At 47.1% G+C, this 20,683-nt stretch overlaps 1 protein-coding gene and 1 long non-coding RNA gene across 4 annotated transcripts; one reads left to right on the top strand and one right to left on the bottom strand.

Moving 5' to 3' along the window:
• Positions 1-818: 818 nt before the first annotated feature.
• LOC309873620 lies at positions 819-8,050 on the bottom strand. Of its 2 annotated transcripts, XR_014316429.1 has the most exons (5): positions 7,545-8,050; positions 5,684-5,748; positions 5,265-5,389; positions 3,667-3,880; positions 819-2,257 (listed from the first exon to the last, which is right to left on the bottom strand). It is a non-coding gene; the product is annotated as an uncharacterized lncRNA (long non-coding RNA). The 2 variants fall into 2 exon arrangements; XR_014316430.1 differs by lacking the exon at positions 5,684-5,748 and having other exon boundaries at positions 7,545-8,046.
• Positions 5,294-20,482, top strand: KCTD14 (potassium channel tetramerization domain containing 14). 2 transcript variants are annotated; one of them, XM_082749575.1, is made up of 2 exons: positions 5,294-5,383; positions 19,556-20,482. In XM_082749575.1, exons 1-2 carry the CDS (start codon positions 5,330-5,332, stop codon positions 20,222-20,224), a joined length of 723 nt encoding a protein of 240 aa, XP_082605701.1. In that variant the 5' UTR covers positions 5,294-5,329; the 3' UTR covers positions 20,225-20,482. The 2 variants fall into 2 exon arrangements, with proteins under 2 accessions (XP_082605701.1, XP_082605700.1); XM_082749574.1 differs by lacking the exon at positions 5,294-5,383 and adding an exon at positions 16,001-16,147.
• The last annotated feature ends 201 nt before the right edge of the window (positions 20,483-20,683 follow it).

A 20,683-nucleotide genomic window follows, 5' to 3' on the forward strand; every position in this document is an offset into this window, starting at 1 on the left:
TCCAGGAAGACTTCCCTGACTGTGACCCCCCTCTACCATGTTTCCACAGGTCTTGTCACAAATAGTGTTTGGTGGTAATTATCTCAATCTATACCTAGCTCCACCCTTGATTCTGAGCTCTTTGAGGACAAGGATGGTATTTGTCTTGTTGAGTATGTTTATACTTTTTGTATGGAAAAATACCCCCCAAAATTCAAAATTACCCATAATCCTACCACTTCTTTTTGATGTAATGGAAAGGACAAAGAATCTCCCTTCTCCTGCCTGTCCTGACAAGCCTAACCTCCAGTGACAACCACTTTTAAGAGGTTTGTTGTCTTTCCCTGATCTGCATGTGCATGTACACACACACACAATTTAATAATTCTTACTATAAAAAAATAATAATTTTTACTATACTTCTTGGTCCACAATTTCCATTTTCACCGAACAATCAATCTTGAGTATCTTTCCATGTTAGTGCATATGATTCTACCTTATTCTCTTTTTATTATGTGTGTATATATATATATATATATATAACATAAAATTTGCCATCTTAACCATGTTTAAGTATACAATTTAGTAACATTAATTACATTCAAAGTATTGTGCAACCATCATTAACTTTCAAAACTTTTCATCACCCCAGACAGGACCTCTGTGCCCATTAAGCAATAACTCCTTGTTTTCTACCCTACAACCCCTGGTAACCTCTAATCACTTTTCTGTCTCGATGAATGCTGCATTCTTTTCTAATGTCTGAATATTATTCCACAGAAAGAGACATCATCTTTTTTTTTTAAGATTTTTATTTATTTATTTGACAGAGAGAAATCACAAGTAGACAGAGAAGCAGGCAGAGAGAGAGAGAGGGAAGCAGGCTCCCTCTCAACGCGGAACTCGATCCCAGGACTCTGGGATCACGACCCGAGCCGAAGGCTTAACCCACTGAGCCACCCAGGTGCCCCGAGACATCATCTTTTATTTAACCATTGTCGACTAATGGACATTACATTCAGGGTGTTCCCAATTGTTTGATAATACAAACAATGCTGAAAAAAAAAATCCTCGTGCACAATACATGCGGGAATATTTTGTTAGAAGAAAGTCCCAGGAGTGGCTGCTGGAATATAGGGTGTGTGCATTTACAAGTCTAATAGATACCTACCAGCTTTTGCATCAAGTATCTTTAACATGAAGATTCCTGACTCCTATCCTTAGTTATTCTGGTTTAATAAAGATGAATTAGGGCCCAGCAACCTGAGTTGTTATAAATATCCTATCTGACCATTATGATGTGAAGCCATGCAATGATGAACATGATTGTAGGGCCCCAGCATCCATCCCTGGGCTGCCTGCAGAGAGGGGGTGTCCTCCCAGGGGCAACATCATAAACTCCAGCACCCCTCCCCACATCCCACTGCCACCATGCCAAGGCTGTCCCAGTGAGTCATCAGACACAGCATGCTGGCCCCCATGATGCCAAAGCGTCCAAGGGAAGCTTGACTGATGGACAGCCCCTCTCCCAACTTGGAAGTCCTGAGTCACACTGGTTTACCAGGCAGCTCCCCACTCAGGGATCGGTTAGCTTTGCCCTTGTGGGAGGCAAACTCATTGCTCCTTCACATCAAGACCTATCAGGGAAAAGGCTGCTTTATCCCCCCCACCCACAGGGGAAATTATGACTCAGCCAGCAGGAGTGGTGGGTGGAGGACAGAGAGCCACGGAGGGGAAAGAGAAAAGAGACAGAGACAAGGCTGAGTTCCAGGAGGAAGATGAAAAGGTTAGAGAAAACTGTAGAGAGGCAGAGGAAGCAGAGGGAAAAGAGGCAGAGAGAAAGAAGCCCCAAGTCAGAGGGAGACACAGAGTGGAGGCTGGAGGGAGAAGGAGCAAACAAAAGGAAGGAGAGATGGAAAAGGAAGGGAAAGTGAGAAGGAGGAGAAGCAGGAGAAAGAAAAGAGAACGTGGAGCAGAAGAGGGGTGGTGTGTGAGCTCTTTAACTGGTATTTCCAACCAACCCAGAAAAAAATCAGTGCTTCTGCTCTGGATCCCAGGAAGCCACGGGCAGTGGAGGGGACCTACCTGAGGGTCAGGCCCTACCTGCAAAGCCACTCGCATGCTTAGCTTTGGGGTCTGCGGGGTTGACTCTGAACTTGGGGCAAAACGGTGTGTGCCTGGATGGTGGACACAGCCTCCCTAATCAGTTGGCAACAGATCCTCAAAAAGTGCATATTCCTTGCCCAGTTCTTAGATGTAAAGGATGCTTGTTGCAGTGCTATTTATAGTAAAGGAGAAAAAAAGAAAGAAGGAAGAGATGAAATGTGGCTTGATAGATTTAGGATACATTCATACAACACAAAGGCATGTGGTCATTACAGATGTGGGTCCTGCACAGCCCTTGGGGGATATCTTCACGATCCTGGATAGAAAAAAAGGGGGGGGGCGTTTGTGTTCAAATCAATCATTAGAATGGTATGCTTCAAATCTTATTGGCAGATATGTGTGTGATGGGGGCAGCGTAACTCCTGCCCCAACTCAGAGGACATTGACAGCCTTCTAGGAAGTTCCTTTGCTGTTTAAGGAGCTGGAACTTGTCACCAGAAGCTCAGGCTGACACTCCTGCTGGGTTAAGCTGCAGGAAGTTCTGCTCCCACCCCTTACTAGATGTGCACAGTATCCCCTTCTTTGGATTAAGGTGTCCTGGGGCAGTATGAGAAGGTGGGCACCAGCCGGAGTGCACACACTGGAGCAGACAGCCAGTGAATGGGGAGCTGGATGGGGTGCAGATCATTCCTTTCCAGGAACCTAAGTGCAGAGGTCCTGAGTACAAGGCATGGGAGGTGCTCTTCTTAGTGACAGCAAGCAGTAGCAAACTAGCCCCCTCTGGGCTAGAGGCTGCTGGCATGCCCTAAAAAAGGGATCAGGGAGGAGTAGGAGGGTATCCAAGCTCTCACTCAGACTGTACCAGAGAGAGGCCTTCAGGGCTTCACGAGCTCTCAGGATGGGGGCGGGGGGTGTCTGCCCACCAGAAGCAGGGACCCCAGGACTCAGGAGGTCCCAAGACTTGGGCCACTGCCATTATTACTTCATCTGTGTTACCCTGTCTCTGCTGGGCAGGCTTCTGTCAGAAACTTTGAGATGAGAAGGGTCTCTGGATGAGTTTGTGGGAGTATTGAGGGAGTATTGGGGAACCGTGGGGCAGGAGAGGGTAGCAATGATCTTTTTAAAAATAAGCTTTTTATTGACGTATAACTTATCCACAGAGGAATGCACGCAAGTAATTTTCACAGAAAGTAAACACACCTGTGTAACCATTTCCAGCTCAAGACAAAAAAAAACCCACAACAACAACCATGGCTCCGCATCTCAGAAGTCTCCCCTACCTCCATTTGGGTAGCAATGATTGTAAAGAGGGAATCTCCCAGGGCAGGGGAGAAAAGGAAGAAGGAAGGAAAAGACACCGCCTGGGCTGCTGTGTGGTCCTGCAGACTCAGCAGGAGAGGTCCCTGCTTTGTTTGCTTTTGTTTGCACCAGCTAGTGAACTGGCCCTTATGCAGATCTCAGGGACACGCCACACACTCGTGGTCCAGAACCCGCCCTCAGGAATTTGGCAAGCAGATGATTAGCCAAGGGCAGCCCTGCAGAGAAAAGCAAAGTACAGGGTGTTTGCAGAGAGTTACAGACCTGATAGGGCCGGGCTGAGCGCAGCAGGCAAACAGGGAAGTGGATGGTTTGCTGGCTGGATTGGCAGGCTGTGTGCCCAAGAGGGTCAGGGAGTGGCTGGTCCCAGGGAAGTGGCCAAAGCGGACGCTGTTTGCTCCCTGAAGTTTCTGTTTGTCCAGGAATGATTCACATGAATTCCACGGATCAGTCCCTCCTCTTCGCCCATTGTGAGCACCTGAGTAGGGCACAGAGCTGTGACACCAGGGAAACCTGCATTTGAACCCCGGCTCTAAGCTGCATGGCTTTGGGAAGGTCGCACGTCCTCTGTGACCTCGGGATCCTCACCAGCGAAACAGGACAATAACATGTACTTCCTCAGATTGTTAGGAGGAGAAAATGAGATCGTCCATGACTGCATTGGGCAAGCGCTTCATAAATGTTGGCTCCTTTCCTTTGCCCCTTTTTCGTTTAGCAAATAAGCCTTTGGGACCTAGCGTGAAATAGGCGACTGTGCCAGGCAGGGGAGGAGGGTGGTGAGCAGGACGGATATGGAAACTGGCTGCTTCGTGGAGCTTAGAATCCAACGAGTGGGACACACATTAAATAAATAAACAAACAAGTACTTGGTCATGAGGGAAAAGCACAGGGCGCTATGAAGAAGGATCTCAGAGGGCACCTGCTGGCTCAGTCCGATGAGAAACCAACTCTTGGATTTCAGCTCAGGTTGTGATCTCAAGGCGGTGAGATGGACCATAGTGTGGGGGCACTCAGCGCAGTCTGCTTGTCCCTCTTCCTCTCACCTCCCCCCACCTCAAATAAATAAGTAAATAAATAAAATCTTAAAAAAAAAGAGTGATCTTGGTGGTGGCTTCCACTGAGTGGTCAAATGGAGTGGTCCCAAACGGCCTCTTGAGGAAGGTGACATTTAAGCTGAGACGTACAGGGTGAGAATGAAGGCCGCGTTTTGGAAATTGGTATCCTGAGGGGTTAAAAGGCACGGGGTTAGATCCAGATGGATGTGGGTTCCAAATCCGGGGTCCCCTGCTACTCAGCTGTGAGACGCTGGGTGAGTCCCTTTCCCATCTGGGGCCTCTGTTTTGTCTTCTGTAAGGTATGGCTGAAAGTGCCTGGTTCACAGACTTGTGAGGACCAACCCAGTCGTGGAGAGAAGGTGTCCTGCATGGAGCCTGGCGCATGGTGGACTCCCAGTAAAATCAGTCCCCTTCCTGTCCCAGCTCACGTGTAACCGTCACGTGACGGCACAGCAACAGTACAGGCACGCGGGAGCGCACGTGTGGGCACACACATGCGCGCACACACACACACACTCAAGAACACTCAGAGGCAGGACACATACGAGCTCCCTGGAGCTGCATATTTGAGGTGAGTTTAATAGCGGCTGTCTTTATAAAGGAGGAGTGGTTCATCCCCCTAGGGCTGTTAGCAGGAGGGAGCCTGCAGAGGGGGAGGGAGGCGGCAGTTACCAGAACCCCAGAGACTAGCTGTGTGGTCTGAGCGCCTGATGAGCTGGGACCTTCAGACCGGGAGCCCCTGGCTTTCAGGCTCTGGATGGGGAGGGGATTGAGGGAGGAAGGACTCTGACCTTGGCCTCCTCTTACCTTCTGATGTCCCGCTAGGCCTCCCGCGGGACGAACACGCATGGGATCCAGAGGGATGAGAGCCTATGGATGTGAACCCTGAAGATCAGCATCGAGAGTGCAGACCAAGGAAGGATGAGGTAAATCTGGAGAAGCAAATGGCAGAGATAGAGCACGGGATCCAGACATTAACATCAAGACGTTGACATTTGCACACGTTAACATCAAGGGCAGGACTTAAACCCAGGTCACATGATCTGCCCTCTATAGGACTTGTTTTTGTTGTTGTTGTTGTTGTTGTTTTAAGTGATCTCTACACTCAGTGTAGGGCTTGAACTCATGCATGTTCCTCCTACTAAGCCAGCTGGACTCCCCATGGACTTGTTTTTAAACAACAACAGGGTATTTCAGTCAATTAAGTGTCCAATTTTTGGTCTCACCTCAGGTCTTGATCTTGGGGCCATGAGTTCAAGCCCCACGTTGGGCTTCATGCTGGGTGTAGAGCCTATTTAAAATAAAGTTTAATTTAATTTAAAAAAGAAAAAAGAAAAACAAGAAACACCTCTAGAGAATGTTTGGAAGGAAGAAAGGATGGAAGAAAGGAGAAAGGGGGGAAAGCGGACAGACATCTACACAGTAAGAAATTAAGACAGTATGAAAGAATATACAATGAAAAGTAGTTTTCCACCCATGGCAGATTCCTAGTCTTCTCCTGAGAGGGAAGGATGACCATGTCTCCTGTATATCCTTTTAGAAATTATCAGTGCAAATGCAGGAGTGCATGTATCTACAAGGTCTGCCTCATTTTTTGTAGCGGATGTAGAGTATTCTAGAATGTGGATGTATTCTAATTTATTCAACTAGTCCCCAAGTGATGGACATTTAGGCTGTTTCTATTCTAGGCTTTTGCTTCTTTAAACAGTGCTGCAGTGAACATCTTTGCACACACACTTTGCACACACGCATCTTTCAACACCTGTGCTCTAGAGGCTGCTCCAAAGAGTGGAAGTGGCACCCCCATGGCTTTAAGGGGTTCATCCCGACATCACTTTCACTAGAAAGAAGCAAGACTCATACTGTTGAAAGGGACCTTAACCATGGTCAAGCCTCACCAACGACTTCACCATTATATGAATGAGGAAACTGAGGCCCCAGGTCTGACGGGAGGCTGGTGGGAGATTTGGACTGGACCCCCATGTGTTCTCACAGGGGCTGTGAGGGCAAGAGGGTGTGGTTGAGAGTTGGGCAGTGCTGTCTCTGGGCCCTGGCCTGCAGGAAAAGGAGTGGCAAACACCATGGGCTCTAAAATCAGACTTCTGGATTTGATCCTGGCTTAGAGAAATAGCCTTTCTAAATTAAGATTTTCTCTCTTGGAAAATCGGGATCATGTTACTCTTCCTTTAGTCTTCCCCACAGGGTTGCAGTGAGATAAAAGAAACAATGCCTACAGAACAGAGGTTTCCTTATATTACCGACTCCCCACTCTGGGCATCTTGGTTCCTGCTCCTTGCATGGGGCATCTTTTGGGTTAAAAGCCCATGAGTTATTGAACTCGGGGCACACTTGGCCTCGAGCCATGCTCTGTGTCCCTGCAGTGAAGGCCAAGCTGAGCAAATTCTAACCTCTACCCAGAAGCTCTGGCTGCCGCCTCCCTCCAGAGAGGAGCTTGCTGGGTCTGAGCCAGGTCAGAGGGGAGGGGTTCAAACGGAAGCCCAGCCAACCTTCCTCCCTATACAGATCTCCAGGAGTAGGCGCCTGTGCCTGCCCCATGCTTGGCACTGCCTGTACATTGCCTCCTGGACTCCTCCCGGAAACCCCGTAGGGGCATCACAACTCCCATTTTTGAGGTGAAGAATGTGAGGTTCCCAGAGTTAAAGAGACCTCCTTCTAAGTAAAGAATTCCTTGGACAGAGTTGGAGGGCTTCCCAGGGAGATGGGAGCACATGTCGATTGATTATGAAGTTGGCTCTTGGAGGCACTACTTTTGGGGTTTATGAGTAGCCTTTCCCTCAAGAGGCTGTCTCAGCCAAAGGTGATCAAAAAGGGACACTCCCTCTTCTTTCCTGCTGGATCTCCTTTTTCCGGTCCCTCCCCTAACTTAGCATCTCCCTCCGGCCTCAGGGCCTCAGGGCCCTGGGTGCTCTTCCCTACCCACCCTCCTTCCCCTTCCCCTTCAGACCTCGCCCCCGAAGGCTTCACTGCCCTGGGTCCCATGAAGAAGTCCACCATGATCTGTGTGCTCTCATGATTCTATGCTCTTTACTCTCAGAGATCTGTTCACCTGTGTAATCCGATACTTACGTGTGTGGTTATTGATCTGTCCGTGTCCGGCTGACAGTGCGCTCCCTGCTCTTGTCCTCTGGTTCACTACTCTCTTCCCAGGGCCTGGCACTGTGATCGACACATGGTAGGCCCTCGGGTCTCTATGTCCTTCCTCTCTAAAAGGGAATAACACTACCTGCTACCAGTGCTGTTCTGGAAGATTAAATGGGACAAAGCTCTCCAAGGTGCCTGGCCCAGAGTCAGGCCAGCTGGGCCCAGCCCTGGACCATTCTCTAAGGATTTGAATCTTTCTCATGCCGGTGGGAAGCAAAGAGAAGGGAAGAGGGTCCTTGTGGGTTGGCAGGGGTCTCCCCTGCGGTGGGTCCCACAAAGGGAGCCTTGTGTGGGACCAGTGGCAGGCTGCCTTGTGGGACAGCTAGGCCCAGGGCTGCCAGGCCTGGGCTGTGCTGGGCTGGGCACTTGGCCACAGACAACCGTCTAAGGACCCTTTCATCTGAGTCCCAGCTGCCACTTGGCTGGCTGGCTCAAAGCCCAGCTGCCTGGAGAGGAGAGGGGCTGGCAGCTTTGTCTCAGGAAGAACAAAGAGTGGGAGGAGTGGGAGGAGGGCAGAGGGAAGCAGTGCTTGCTCTTGGAGTGGGGCCAAAGGGAAACAAGATCCAGTCATAGGCAACACCAAGGGGCTGTTTGAATTCTTTTGTTGCCATAGCATCAAACAAGACAGGATTGCAAAGAGCATCTCAGGCCACATCCCAACACCCACCATGTTAGAGTGGAGAATTAAGGGCCAGAGGGGGGCAGAGACTTGCCTAAGGTGACACTCAAATGGCAGAGCCAGAACTAGAACCCTGGTCTCTTGTCGCCCTAGGCTGAAGGATTCTGAAAGAGCTGCTGCATCCCTGGGAGCCTCAGGGCCCTCACACATGAAGGGGGGGGGGGGGGCTCAGAGGTAAAGTGGAGGGGCCGATTTCTATTTTGAATGGAGGGTCACATGTCCCCCTGGATATAAAAAGAAGATGAGGTCCGTTTGAGTTGGGCCTCATGAATTGTTTTGCAGAGAGAATGAGCTACAGGGAAAGGCATTCCGAATGGCGGAAACAAAGGCAGGAAGGCAAGGGAGAGCAGGCTCTGTTTCTGGGCAGCTGTGGCTGGGGAAGAAACAGGAAATGAAGTTAAAATCTCAGGCTGCTTGGTCATGTTAGAGGCACCCCTTGTCCCTCCGAGTGTCCAGCCCTCCTTTCCGGGGTAATGACCCTTCAGAACTCAGTGTCCCCATGGCCTCATCCTGGCTCATGAGGCTGATCAGCCTGCTGGGACGAGATGGACTAGGCAAGGGTAAGTGGGCATGGGGGCTGTGCGGAGCCTGTGGTCGGCTCTCCACTCAGACAAGGTGGGCAGCGAAGCGTGCCTTGAGGAGATCACAGCAGCCTCCCCATGCTCGGTCCCATCTGTAGAGTCATAGTGTTCAAGGTACACACTCTACCCAGGATCTTAGCTCCCTTGTGCTGTTATACCCCAAACATAAACGGTGTGGCTTATAAACAACAAGCATTCTTTTTCACAGCTCTGGAGGTTAGGAAGTGCAAAATCATGCTGCTGGTAGATTTGGTGTCTGCCGAGAGCCCACTTCCTGGTTCATAGATGGCCCTCTTCTCATGGTGTCCTCCTACAGCAGAAGGAAGGAGCTAGCAAACTGTCTGGGGGTCTTTTCTTTATAAAAGCACAAATCCCATGCTTGAGGGCTCCGGCCTCATGACCTATTCACTTCCCAAAAGTCCCACTTCCTCATACCATTATATTGGGCTCTAGGTTTCAACATACGAATTTTGGGGGAGCATGAACCAAATTGCTTGTTCAAACTGTATCAACCTGACATAAAGCAAATCTTTATAGTCCCGGAAAGAGAATTTTTGGTGAGAAAGACATGGAGTCAGCTTGACTCTGCCAGTTATTAGCTGTGTGTCCTTTAAGCTGTTCACTTAACCTCTCTGAGCCATAGTTTGCTCATCTGTGGAATAATTCTAACTGCTTGGATGGATTTATACATGTTTCTATGGTCATTGTAGGTACTCAGCACATGATTATTGCCTGTCCGTTTCCCTCCTTCATCTGGCACAGCTGACCCCTCTGCTGGGAAGAGTGTCACAGAGTCCTCTCTCAACAAACCTCTCCCTCCTTCAAGACCCAGCTGCCATGCTACCTCTTCCATGAAGACTTCCCAGATCTCCCAAATAGAAAAGCTGACTTCTTCCAGGAATGCCTTGTGCTTGTCTTATGTTGTTGTCTTGTCTTTTTTTTTCATTTTTCTCTTTTATCCTTTTTCATGCTCACTACAACTAATGACATAATGCAACGATTATTAAAAAAAAATCAGTAGGGACGCCTGGGTGGTTCCGTGGGTTAAAGCCTCTGCCTTTGGCTCAGGTCACGATCCCAGAATCCTGGGATCGAGCCCCACATCGGGCTGGGCTCTCTGCTTGGCGGTGGGCCTGCTTCCCACCCCCCGTCTCTGCCTGCCTCTCCTCTCAGCCTACTTGTGATCGCTGTCAAATAAATAAATAAAATCTTTAAAAAGAATAAATAATCTCCCCTGTCCATTTCTTTCTTTCATTTTTTTTTTAAATTAAGATTTGTTTATTGGGACGCCTGGGTGGCTCAGTTGGTTAAGCGGCTGCCTTCGGCTCAGGTCATGATCCCAGCGTCCTGGGATCGAGTCCCACATCGGGCTCCTTGCTTGGCGGGGAGCCTGCTTCTCCCTCTGCCTCTGCCTGCCACTCTGTCTGCCTGTGCTTTCTCTCGCTTCTCTCTCTATGACAAATAAATAAATAAAATCTTTAAAAAAAAAAAAAAAAAAAAAAAAAAAAAAAAAAAAAGATTTGTTTATTTATTTGAGAGAGAAGGAGAGAGCTTGCCTGGAGGCATGCATAGGTGGGGGAGGGGCAATGGGCAAGGGAAAAAGAGGATCTCAAGCAGACTCCCTCCTGAGCTCAGAGCCTGACGTGGGGGTTGATAACAGGACCATTAGGGTCCCTGAGCCAAAATCCAGAGTCAGATGCTTAACCGACTGAGCTACCCAGGGGCCCCTCCCTTGTCAATTTCTACCACCACCTCACTGATGAACCTGATGATAACATCCAGTGAGCATTATTCTACACCCTTCCCATTATGCTGACATATAAATTTATCTAAGAAGAGGTTTCTTGTGTTTGTTTTTATACAAATGGATTCCCACTGTATACACTGCTCTGATGTTTATTTTTAATCACTTAATAAATCATGGGTGAATGAATATAAATCTTCCATTCTCTCTCTCTCTCTCTCTCTTTTTTTTTTTTTTTTGTAGCGAATAAAATCCTTTGTATCCAGGGGCGCCTGGGAGGCTCAGTTGGTCGAGTGACCAACTCTTGGGTTGTGGGATCAAGCCCCATATTGTGCTCTGTGCTTACCAGGGAGTCTATTTGAAGATTCTTTCCCTCTGCCTCTCCCCCTACTTGCATGCACTCTCTCTCTAATAAATAAATCTTAAAAAAAAAAAAAAGTTGTATCCAGATGTAATTTCCACTGTATAGATTCTATCAGATAACTAAGGATTTGTTTGTTTGTTTCGGACTTTTTTATTAAGTTTTTTATTTTAATTCCTGTATACTTAACATACAGTGTTATAATAGTTTCAGGTGTACCACATAGTGATTGAACAATTCTATACATTACTCAGTGCTCATCATAAATGTACCCTTTAATTCCCATCATCTATGTTACCCATCATCCCACCCACCTCCCCTCTGGTAACCATCGGTTTGTTCTTTATAGTTAAGATTCTGCTTTTTTATTTCTTTCTCTCTTTTTCCTTTACTCATTTGTTTTCTTTCTTAAATTCCACATATGAGTGAGATTATATGGTATTTGTCTTTCTCTCACTGATTTGTTTCACTTAGCATTACACTCTCCAGCTCTATCCATGTCTTTGCAAACGGCAAGATTTCATTTTTTTTATGACTGAACAATATTCTGTTGTACACCACATCTTCTTTATCCATTCATCCATAGATGGACATTTGGGCTGTTTCCATAATCTGGATAGTGTAAATAATGCTGCAATAAACATAGAGGTTCATGTATCCCTTTGAATTAGTATTTTATATTTTGGGTACCCATTAGTGCAATTACTGGATCATAGGGTAGTTCTATGTTTAGCTCTTTTTTCAAAAAAATATTTTATTTTTAACCCACTGAGCCACCCGGGCACCCCCCCAAAATATTTTATTTTTAAGTAATCTCCACACCTAATATGGGGCTCCAACTCACAACCCTCAGATCAAGAGTTACATGCTCTACTGACTGAGTTAGCGAGGAGCCCCCTATATTTAACTTTTTAGAGTACCTCCATACTCTTCCAGATTGGCTGCACCAGTTTGCATTCCCACCAATGGTGCAGGAGGGTTTCTTTTTCTCCACATCCTCGTCAACACTTGTTGTTTCTTGTGTTGTTGATTTTAGCCATTCCAACAGGTGTGAGGTTATATCTTGTGGTTTTGATTTGCATTTCCCTGATGGTAAGTGATGATGAACAACATCTTCTTATGTGTCTGTTGGCCATCTGAATGTCTTCTTTGGGTAAATGTCTGTTCATGTTGTCTGTCCACTTTTTAATTGTTTATTAAATTTAATTATTTAATTGTTATTTGTTTTTTGGAGGTATTGAGTTGTATCAGCTTTTTAAAATTTTTTATTTTTTTATTAATATATAATGTATTATTAGCCCCAGGGATACAGGTCTGTGAATCATCAGGTTTACACACTTCACAGCACTCACCATAGCACATACCTTCCCCAATGTCCATAACCCAACAACCCTCTCCTTCCCCCCCTCCTCCTGGGAACCCTCAGTTTGTTTTGTGAGATTAAGAGTCTCTTATGGTTTGTCTCCCTCCCAATCCTATCTTGTTTCATGTATTCCTTTCCTACCCCCCAAAGACCCCATGTTGCCTCTCAACTTCCTCATATCAGGGAGATCATATAATTGTCTCTCTCTGATTGACCTATTTCGCTCAGCATAATACCCTCTAAGTTGTCGTCGCAAATGGCAAGATTTTATTTCTTTTGATGGCTGCATAGTATTTCATTGTATATATATACACACCACATCTTCTGTGTCCATTCATCTGTTGATGGACATCTAGGTTCTTTCCATAGTTTGGATATTGTGGACATTGCTGCTATAAACATTCGGGTGCACATGCCCCTTTGGATAACTACATTTGTATCTTTAGGTTAAATACCCAGTAGTGCGATTGCTGGGTCGTAGGGTAGCTCTATTTTCAAGTTGTATCAGTTTTTATGTATTTTGGATACTAACTCTTTATTGGATATGTCATATCTTCTCTCATTCAGTAGCTTGTCTTTTAGTTTTTTTGTTGATTGTTTCCTTTCCTGTTCAGCTTTTAATTTTGATGTAGTCCCAATAGTTCATTTTTGCTTTTGTATCCCTTGCCTCAGGAGACATATCTAGAAAAATGTTGCGACATCTGCTGTCACAGAAAATAGTATCTGTGCTCTCTTCAAGGATGTGTACAGTTTTAGGTCTCTATTTTGGTCTTCGATCCATTTTGAGTTTTTGTTTATGGTGTAAGAAAGTGATCCATTTTCACTTTTTTGCATGTGGCTGTCCAGTTTTCCCGACACCATTTGTTGAAGAGACTGTTTCCCATTGCATATTCTTTCCTCTTTTGTTGAAGATTAATTGGTCATACAGTTATAGGTTTATTTTGGGGTTTTCTATTCTGTTCCAAGATCTGCCTTATTCCTTTTCATAGTTGCATAGTATTCCAAGGCATTAACCAATAAAAAATCATGGTTTATTTAATGGTACCTCTAAGTTTCTTATTTTTGTCATCACAAACAAAACAGTAATAAACATATTTGTTCATATCCTTTCAGAGCAGTGATTTCTTTTTTTTCCTCTTATTTTTTTTTAACAGTGATTGTATTTCAATTGGTAAGATTCTCAAAAGTGGGACTATTGGATCAAATGGTACCTGCATTATTTTATTTTAGTAGATATGACCATATTATTTTCTTAAATGATCACAGCAGTTCACAGTTCACACTCCAATATGCAAAGTTGGAGGTGCTGTTTTCCTGTATCCTTACCACCTCTAGCATATTGTTATTCTTCTCAACATTTGCCAAAATGATGGAATGAAAACAGCACAGTATTGCTCCTTGGATTGCATTTTCTCAACCCCTGCTCAATTACAGTAGCCTCAGTTCAGTTATTTTATTTTTCATTTCTGGAAGGTCTATTTGGCTTTTTTCAAATCTGCCTGGTAATTTTTGATCATATCTTCTTGGTCTTTGTTCATGTTCTACATAACCCTTATATTTATTTAAGCACATTAAACACTTATTTTATATTCTGTATCCAGTAATCTCAATATCTGAGTTGCTTGTGGATCTGCTGACTCTTGCTCATGGTATCTCGTTTCCTTTTGTATTTCAGGATTTCATATTGTGAGCTTGCATTTACTGTACTGTGTGGGTTCTTTCAAGTTTGGTGTGACTGGACTTTCCTCCAGGAAGGGTTTTCATTTTCTTTGTCAGGCATCTGAGGAAACTACCAACCTAGGTCCATTTATTTTATTTTATTTTTTTTTAAGATTTTATTTATTTATTTGACAGATAGAGAGATCACAAGTAGGCTGAGAGGCAAACAGAGAGAGAGAGAGGAGGAAGCAGGCTCCCTACTGAGCAGACAGCCCGATGTGGGGCTCTATCCCAGGACCTTGGGATCATGACCGGAGCCAAAGGCAGAGGCTTTAACCCACTGAGCCACCCCGGTGCCCCACCTAGGTCCATTTAAATTAAATTCCTAGCTGATGTTGCTGTTTGTTTTCTTTTCTTTTTTTTTTTTTTAAGATTTTTATTTATTTATTTGACAGAGAGAGATCACAAGTAGGCAGAGAGGCAGGCAGAGAGAGAGAGAGGAGGAAGCAGGCTCCCTGCTGAGCAGAGAGCCTCATGTGGGGCTTGATCCCAGGACCCTGAGATCATGACCTGAGCCGAAGGCAGCGGCTTAACCCACTGAGCCACCCAGGTGCCCAATGTTGCTGTTTCTGATCATTTAAGAAAGTGAATATTTGGGGTGCCTGGATGGCTCAGTCAGTTGAGTGTCTGCCTTTGGCTCAGGTCATGATCTCACAGTCCTGGGATTGAGCCCCATGTTAGGCTCTTTGCTCAGTGGGGAGTCTGCTCCTCCCTCCCCCATCATGCCTTCTCTCCCTATCTTTCTCTTTCTCAAATAAATGAATAAAATCTTAAAAAAAAAATAAAGTGAATATTTGGGTCCCAGATCCATTTAAGCTCTAGCCTATAGTCAGACCTTTTCAGGAAGATTTTTCTCCACCCAGAACCAAGGAATAAGACAAGCACAGCCTTCCCCTTTGAGTAGAGGATTGTTTTATAATTTACCTTTTTGTAGTCCTTGATCCAATGTCCTACGCTGTGAGTGGACAGCTTTCCTACTTTCTCTCTCTCTTTTTTTGGGGGGGGGGTTGCGTTATGCGCTTCACAAATACTGCATTTTTTACAAACTGAAGTTTTGTGGCAACCCTACGTCAAGCAAGTCTATCAGCACCAATTTTCTTTCTTCCTTCCTTCCTTTTTTTTTTTTTTCCCAAAAAGATCACCAAACCCTGGGATCATGACCCCAGCTGAAAGCAGACTCCCAACTGACTGAACCGCTCAGGTGCCTCCCAGATTTTCCTTGTTTTAATGACGCCAACAGTTTTGAGGATTATTAGTCAGGTATATTGAGGAAAGTCATTCTATTGGAATTTGTTAGATGTTTTTCTCATGATTAGATTGGGATTATGGGTTTTGGGTAGAAGATCACAGAAGTAAAGTGCCATTTTCATCACATCGTTCCAAAGGTATTTACTATCATCTTGATGTTGACCTTGATTACCTGGCTGAGGTAGGGTTTGTCAAGTTTTTGTTTCTGTTCCACCTCCCCCTTCCTTTCCATGCTCTCCTCTTTGGAAGAAAGTCACTATGCATGACCATACTTTAGGAGTGAGGAATTATGCTCCCCCTCTTAGGGTTATGTTTTAACAAGCAAAATAACCCACACGACAGGTATCTTAGCTCTTTGCATCAATGGTCATGCCTTGAGCTTTTAGCAGCTGATCTTAAGTGGAAACATATTCTGCACTGGCCACCCTCTCTCTTGGAGCCTCACTTTCCTCATTTGTGAAGTTAGGGTTATTGATCCTTCGCCCCTAGAACTGTAGAGAGTAGAAAGTCTCCTGCTGTCGGTGTCAATTCCCTTTGCCTCCGGCTTTTGGCTATCTGGGAGCCCCCTCCCAGAGAGGGTCAGTGATGACCTAAGGTCTTACAGCATGCTTGGCAGAGCCAAAGTCAACCCCGGGCTCTAATCACACCCTGGGTCTACTTTGCCCCACCCGGGGGCGTGGAGCAAAGGTGTACTTCCGCCAACCAGCCGTAGGTACCTCACACGTGGCGAGTCTGGGTGCCCAGCCACCTGCAGGACCAGAATGATGAGTCTGAGCTCAGGATCCCGCTCTCTGCGGTCCAACCAGGCCTCCCCCTCCACTGGCCCGTCAGGGGTGAGTGCGCAGCCGCGAGGGCGGCTCAGTCCTTGCTCTTCTGCCTTCTTTCACTCCTTTCAGTGTCCGTACGTCCCTTCTTCAGGGTCTGAGTCCCCTAGCTTCTGGCGCGCCCCTGGCTGGGTGCTCTCCTCCCCTAGCTAGTTCTGGCTTTGATCTCTCCTTCTGCCCGTTCCCTGCCTGGCTCGGTCCAGCCTCTCCTCCTTGCCCTCTTTTCTGCCTGGCCGCTTTTATCTCCCCTTCTCTGTTCAGTCTTTGTGTCAGCTGTTTTCTTTGTGTCTCCCCTCAGTCCCTGGGCTTGTCCTAGTCCACCGCTCTTCCGCTGCCCCTCCTCCTCCCGTGTATGAGAGCAGAAGATCCGACGGAAGGCTTCGGGGCTCTCATTCCCTCACCCACCACACCTAGGCTGCCCCTGCCCTTTGGCAGGGTCCTGAGTCGCCTGCCTGCCTTCCCCCTCCCAGGGCTTGGTTGAGGGGAGTTTGCGGGGAGGATCCGGAAAAGACCCAATGCGCTCCAGGAGCAGAACATTCTAATCTTTCCTGGGCTGAGTGCCCTCCGGAAGACTCGTAGGAAAGCAGAGCAGATCCAGCAGGGGGAGACAATGGCTCTTTACCCTAGGGCAGTGATAAATGTCATTGTCACCTGCTCCGTGGCAGGGCCGCCCGAGGGGCTCAGTATATGTCTGAACGAATTACTGAGCAAGAGAGGGAGCCAGCAGGGAGCGTGATGCCAGGTAGGGACAGACTGGCTTTTATCAGAATACCAGGCGCTCCTGTAATCAGTGCATCAGGTAAGCTCCAGCTTAATACATGGACATTTACGTAACATCCTGGTGTGCTGGGCCCTGCAGTAGGTATTGGTAATACAGAGAGGAATCGGGGATAGTCATCCCTTAGGGATCTCATGGTCTAGCGGGGGATACGGATGAACAAATGGAATTACAGGGCCCTGTAGAATCACAAGGAGACAACCCATCTAGAAAGATTTCTGGAGGAATTAACTTGAAGGATGAGTGGCCTAAGCAAAGCAAGTGTGGGCAGCAAATGAGTCAAGTCCTGTAGGCAAGGGGGACCAGCCTGCTCTGGATGGGTGGGGGCAGAGTGTATCTGGTAGTTGATTTTGCCAGGGCTGCAAAGGGCCTTGTAAACCTTATTAAAGGGTTAAGAGTTTATCTGGAAGGGGATGCAAAGTTCCCAAAGTGTTTAAAGCAGGGTGTGAGCAGATCAGATTTCCACTTCAGAAGAATGACTCTGGCTTCAAAGCAAAGATTGGATTGGGGAAGGGGCATGGGGCCATGGAATTGACCAGAACTGAGAATCACCAGGACTTGATTCTGACAGCAGCCAAACAATACAGCCTGCGGCCTGCCTTGAGAAAAATAAACAAGAACCTGTGACTTCCTCTTTCTCCCCTAAACCTCAGGGCCCCTTGGCAGGCTGTTCGGTTAACCCTGAGTTGGCTCTGTGAAGCGGGCAGTTAAACGCAAAGCAGTTTGGCTGCTGTCAGAAAGCATCCTCTTGGTCTCCCTTCTCTACTCTAACCCGCAGAACTGTCCACCCCCAGCTGTTGCCATGGCAACTTAGCTCTTTCCCTACCCCCACCCCCCAGCTGTTTGGCTGCCCCTGGCTCTCTTTATTCCAGTACTTTAACCTTAGAGGTAGAGCCCACACTCAAGTTGAGAATGAAGTCACACCTAAATGAGAACCCAGGGCATGTCTAAACCCTGTCACTACTCCTGGCTCTGCAGTGACTTGTGGCTGAATCTCCAGGATGGAAATGCAGCCTTCCCTCTGATGCCACCCTCATCTTTTCTGTGGCTGCAGTCATCACACTTGCTTGGAAACCCTCCTTGACAACCTCCAGCACACACCAATCCACACGGAGAGCCTTTGAGTCTCCCCTCTGGGTGCCTGCACATTTAAGCCCTCTGTTTCCCTCTTTCCTCTGTGAGCTCCGTGAGAGCAGGGGGCAGGGACCGTGTCCTCTTCCTCTGCTCAAGAGGAGGCTTGAATTTTTTTTGGAATGAATGAGTAACTAAGGGAATGAAGAGTGGAGGTTTTAAAGGTTGAAAACTGGCTGATGTAATGACCAAGAGGACATGCTTCGGGGTAATGTGGCCCCGAGTTTAAGTTCTGACATCATCACTTAATAGCTGGTTGCTTTTAGGCAATTTACTTCAGCTCCTTAATCCTCCATTTCTTCGTCTGTAAAATGAGGATTTAATTCATTCTTCATAGGATTGCTGTGAGGATTGAATTAGAGGTTGAATGTAAAGTGCTCTGGACAGTTACTAGGCTAGGAGGAAAGAGACTGTCCCACTTGCTCCTCAGTGTTCCAGTACCTGGCACACACGTATTTTATGGATGGAGAGAGTCAATATTTATTTATTTATTTATTAAAATTTTATTTATTTATTTGACAGAGATCACAAGTAAGCCTAGAGGCAGGCAGAGAGAGAGAGAGAGGGAAGCAGGCTCCCCACTGAGCAGAAAGCACGATGTGGGGCTCAATCCCAGGACCCTGGGATCATAACCCAAGCCGAAAACAGAGGCTTTAACCCACTGACCCACCCAGGCGCCCAGAGTGAGTCAATTTTAGATAACAAAAGTTATTCAGGAAGTTGGTTTATAGGGCTAACAACTAGTGTATCACCTCACATGTAATAATCTTCTGTTATTTTTGTTAGGTCTGCTGGCAGCACTCAGTGTTCCCCAAATGCAACCTGACTCTCAGTCCGTTCTCATGTCTCCCTCGCACTGGCCTGTGGGCATCTCCAGGCGGGCACCATGTGGGTCTTCACCACATCCTTAGTGCTCAGCTCAAAGTGCGGCATAGAGAAGAGGCCTCTAAAAATTCTGCAGGCCAGCTAAACCTAACTTCCATTGGTACCACACTATACAGTTTATGAGGCAGTTTTATACCCATTGTTCCTGGTGTTACTGACCTTTTCAGCACCAAGGATATTCCTGTTATTTAATAGCCACCAGACCGTATTTTGAAAGATGTCTATCATGCAAATTTCCCCAACTCTCACCACAGATTATGGACACACAGTAAGTACCCAAGAAATGCCCAAATGCTTCCCAAATGAACACACCTATGGCTTCTTAGCCTCTCTGAAATCGGAATACTCCCCCCTGCCCTTAACTATATCTTAGATCTGAGCTTCCAGCCTTGGGAACTTCTGACTTCACAACAGCTCCATATTTCCATTTTATAAATGAAGAAATAGGCATAGGGAGGGGAAAAGCTCTGCCAAAGGCCACAGGTTTTGCAAGTGTTGTCACTGGGACTTGCTTCCATAGCAGCCTCCTGGACTAATATTCTATAATATTCTATGGATGAAAATAAGCCATAAGCTCCCTAGAGGTGACACTACCATTCCACTCTGCCTTCTTGTGCCCTCAGGGATCTCCTGTCCTAGAGCTTAACGTGGGAGGCGAATTGTACACCACCACCGTGGGCACCCTGAGAAAGCTCCCGGGTTCAAAGCTGGCAGAGATGTTCTCCAGCTCCGCTAAGGCCTACACGGATGCAGAGGGCCGCTTCTTCATCGATCGCCCCGGCACCTATTTCGGACCCATCCTGGACTACCTGCGCAGCGAGCGGCTGCCCACACACCACATCCCGGAGGTGTACCGCGAGGCGCAGTTTTATGAAATCAAGCCTCTGGTCAAGCTCTTGGAGGACACGCCGCAGATCTTCGGTGAGCAGGTGGCCCGGAGGCAGTTCTTGCTGCGGGTGCCGGGCTACAGCGAGAACCTGGAGCTCATGGTGCGCCTGGCGCGCGCCGAGGCGGTGGCGGCTCGCACTTCCGCGGTGCTGGTGTGCGCGGTGCGCACTGAAGAAGACGCGGTGCTCTGCGCGGATGCCCTGCAGGTTCTGGAGGCCGAAAAGAGGTCGGTGGTTAAGTTCGGCCCCTGGAAGGCGGCCCCACAGGTCAAGGACCTCCTCGACTGCGTGAAGATGGACATTACGGCCCAGGGGTACCAGGTACACTATGAACAGTTCTCAGAGAGGACGTTACGGACCAAGCACTTGGGTTACTTTTACACATTCGTCTTCATCTGGTGGTGATCCCCTGGGGAGCGGGGGGGGGGGGCACAGTTTATTTCAGGTTCTGGTGCGACTTATGAAATTAAAAGTTGCCTTCAAAATTCGTCTTACTTGGGGCACCTGAGTGGCTCAGTGGATTAAGCCTCTGCCTTCGGCTCAGGTCATGATCCCAAGATCCTGGGATCGAGCCCCCCACATCGGGCTCTCTGCTCAGCAACGAGCCTGCTTTCCCCCTCTCTCTCTGCCTGCCTCTCTGCGTACTTTGATCTCTCTGTCAAATAAATTTTAAAAAATATTCGTCTTACTTTAATTAAAAGAAAAATCAAACAACTCCCCCTTACCCCCGAATAATTATTTCCCTGTTGAGGACTTTCTACTCATTGCAGCTGATTCCACTGTGCCTAGTGAGGTGCAGCTGCCGCCTCTTTAAAGCCTCCCCTACCTGTCAGATCCTTCCCTTCAAGTTCAAATGGCAAGGCT

Source organism: Mustela nivalis (assembly GCF_964662115.1).
Source record: "Mustela nivalis genome assembly, chromosome: 9".
In the NCBI taxonomy this organism is placed as follows: domain Eukaryota; kingdom Metazoa; phylum Chordata; class Mammalia; order Carnivora; family Mustelidae; genus Mustela; species Mustela nivalis.

Coding starts and splice junctions, on each gene's coding strand:
- KCTD14 (XM_082749574.1), top strand. CDS start 16,076: ATGATGAGTCTGAGCTCAGGATCCCGCTCTCTGCGGTCCAACCAGGCC. Junction 16,148..19,555: donor CCTCCACTGGCCCGTCAGGG/GTGAGTGCGCAG, acceptor TTGTGCCCTCAG/GGATCTCCTGTCCTAGAGCT.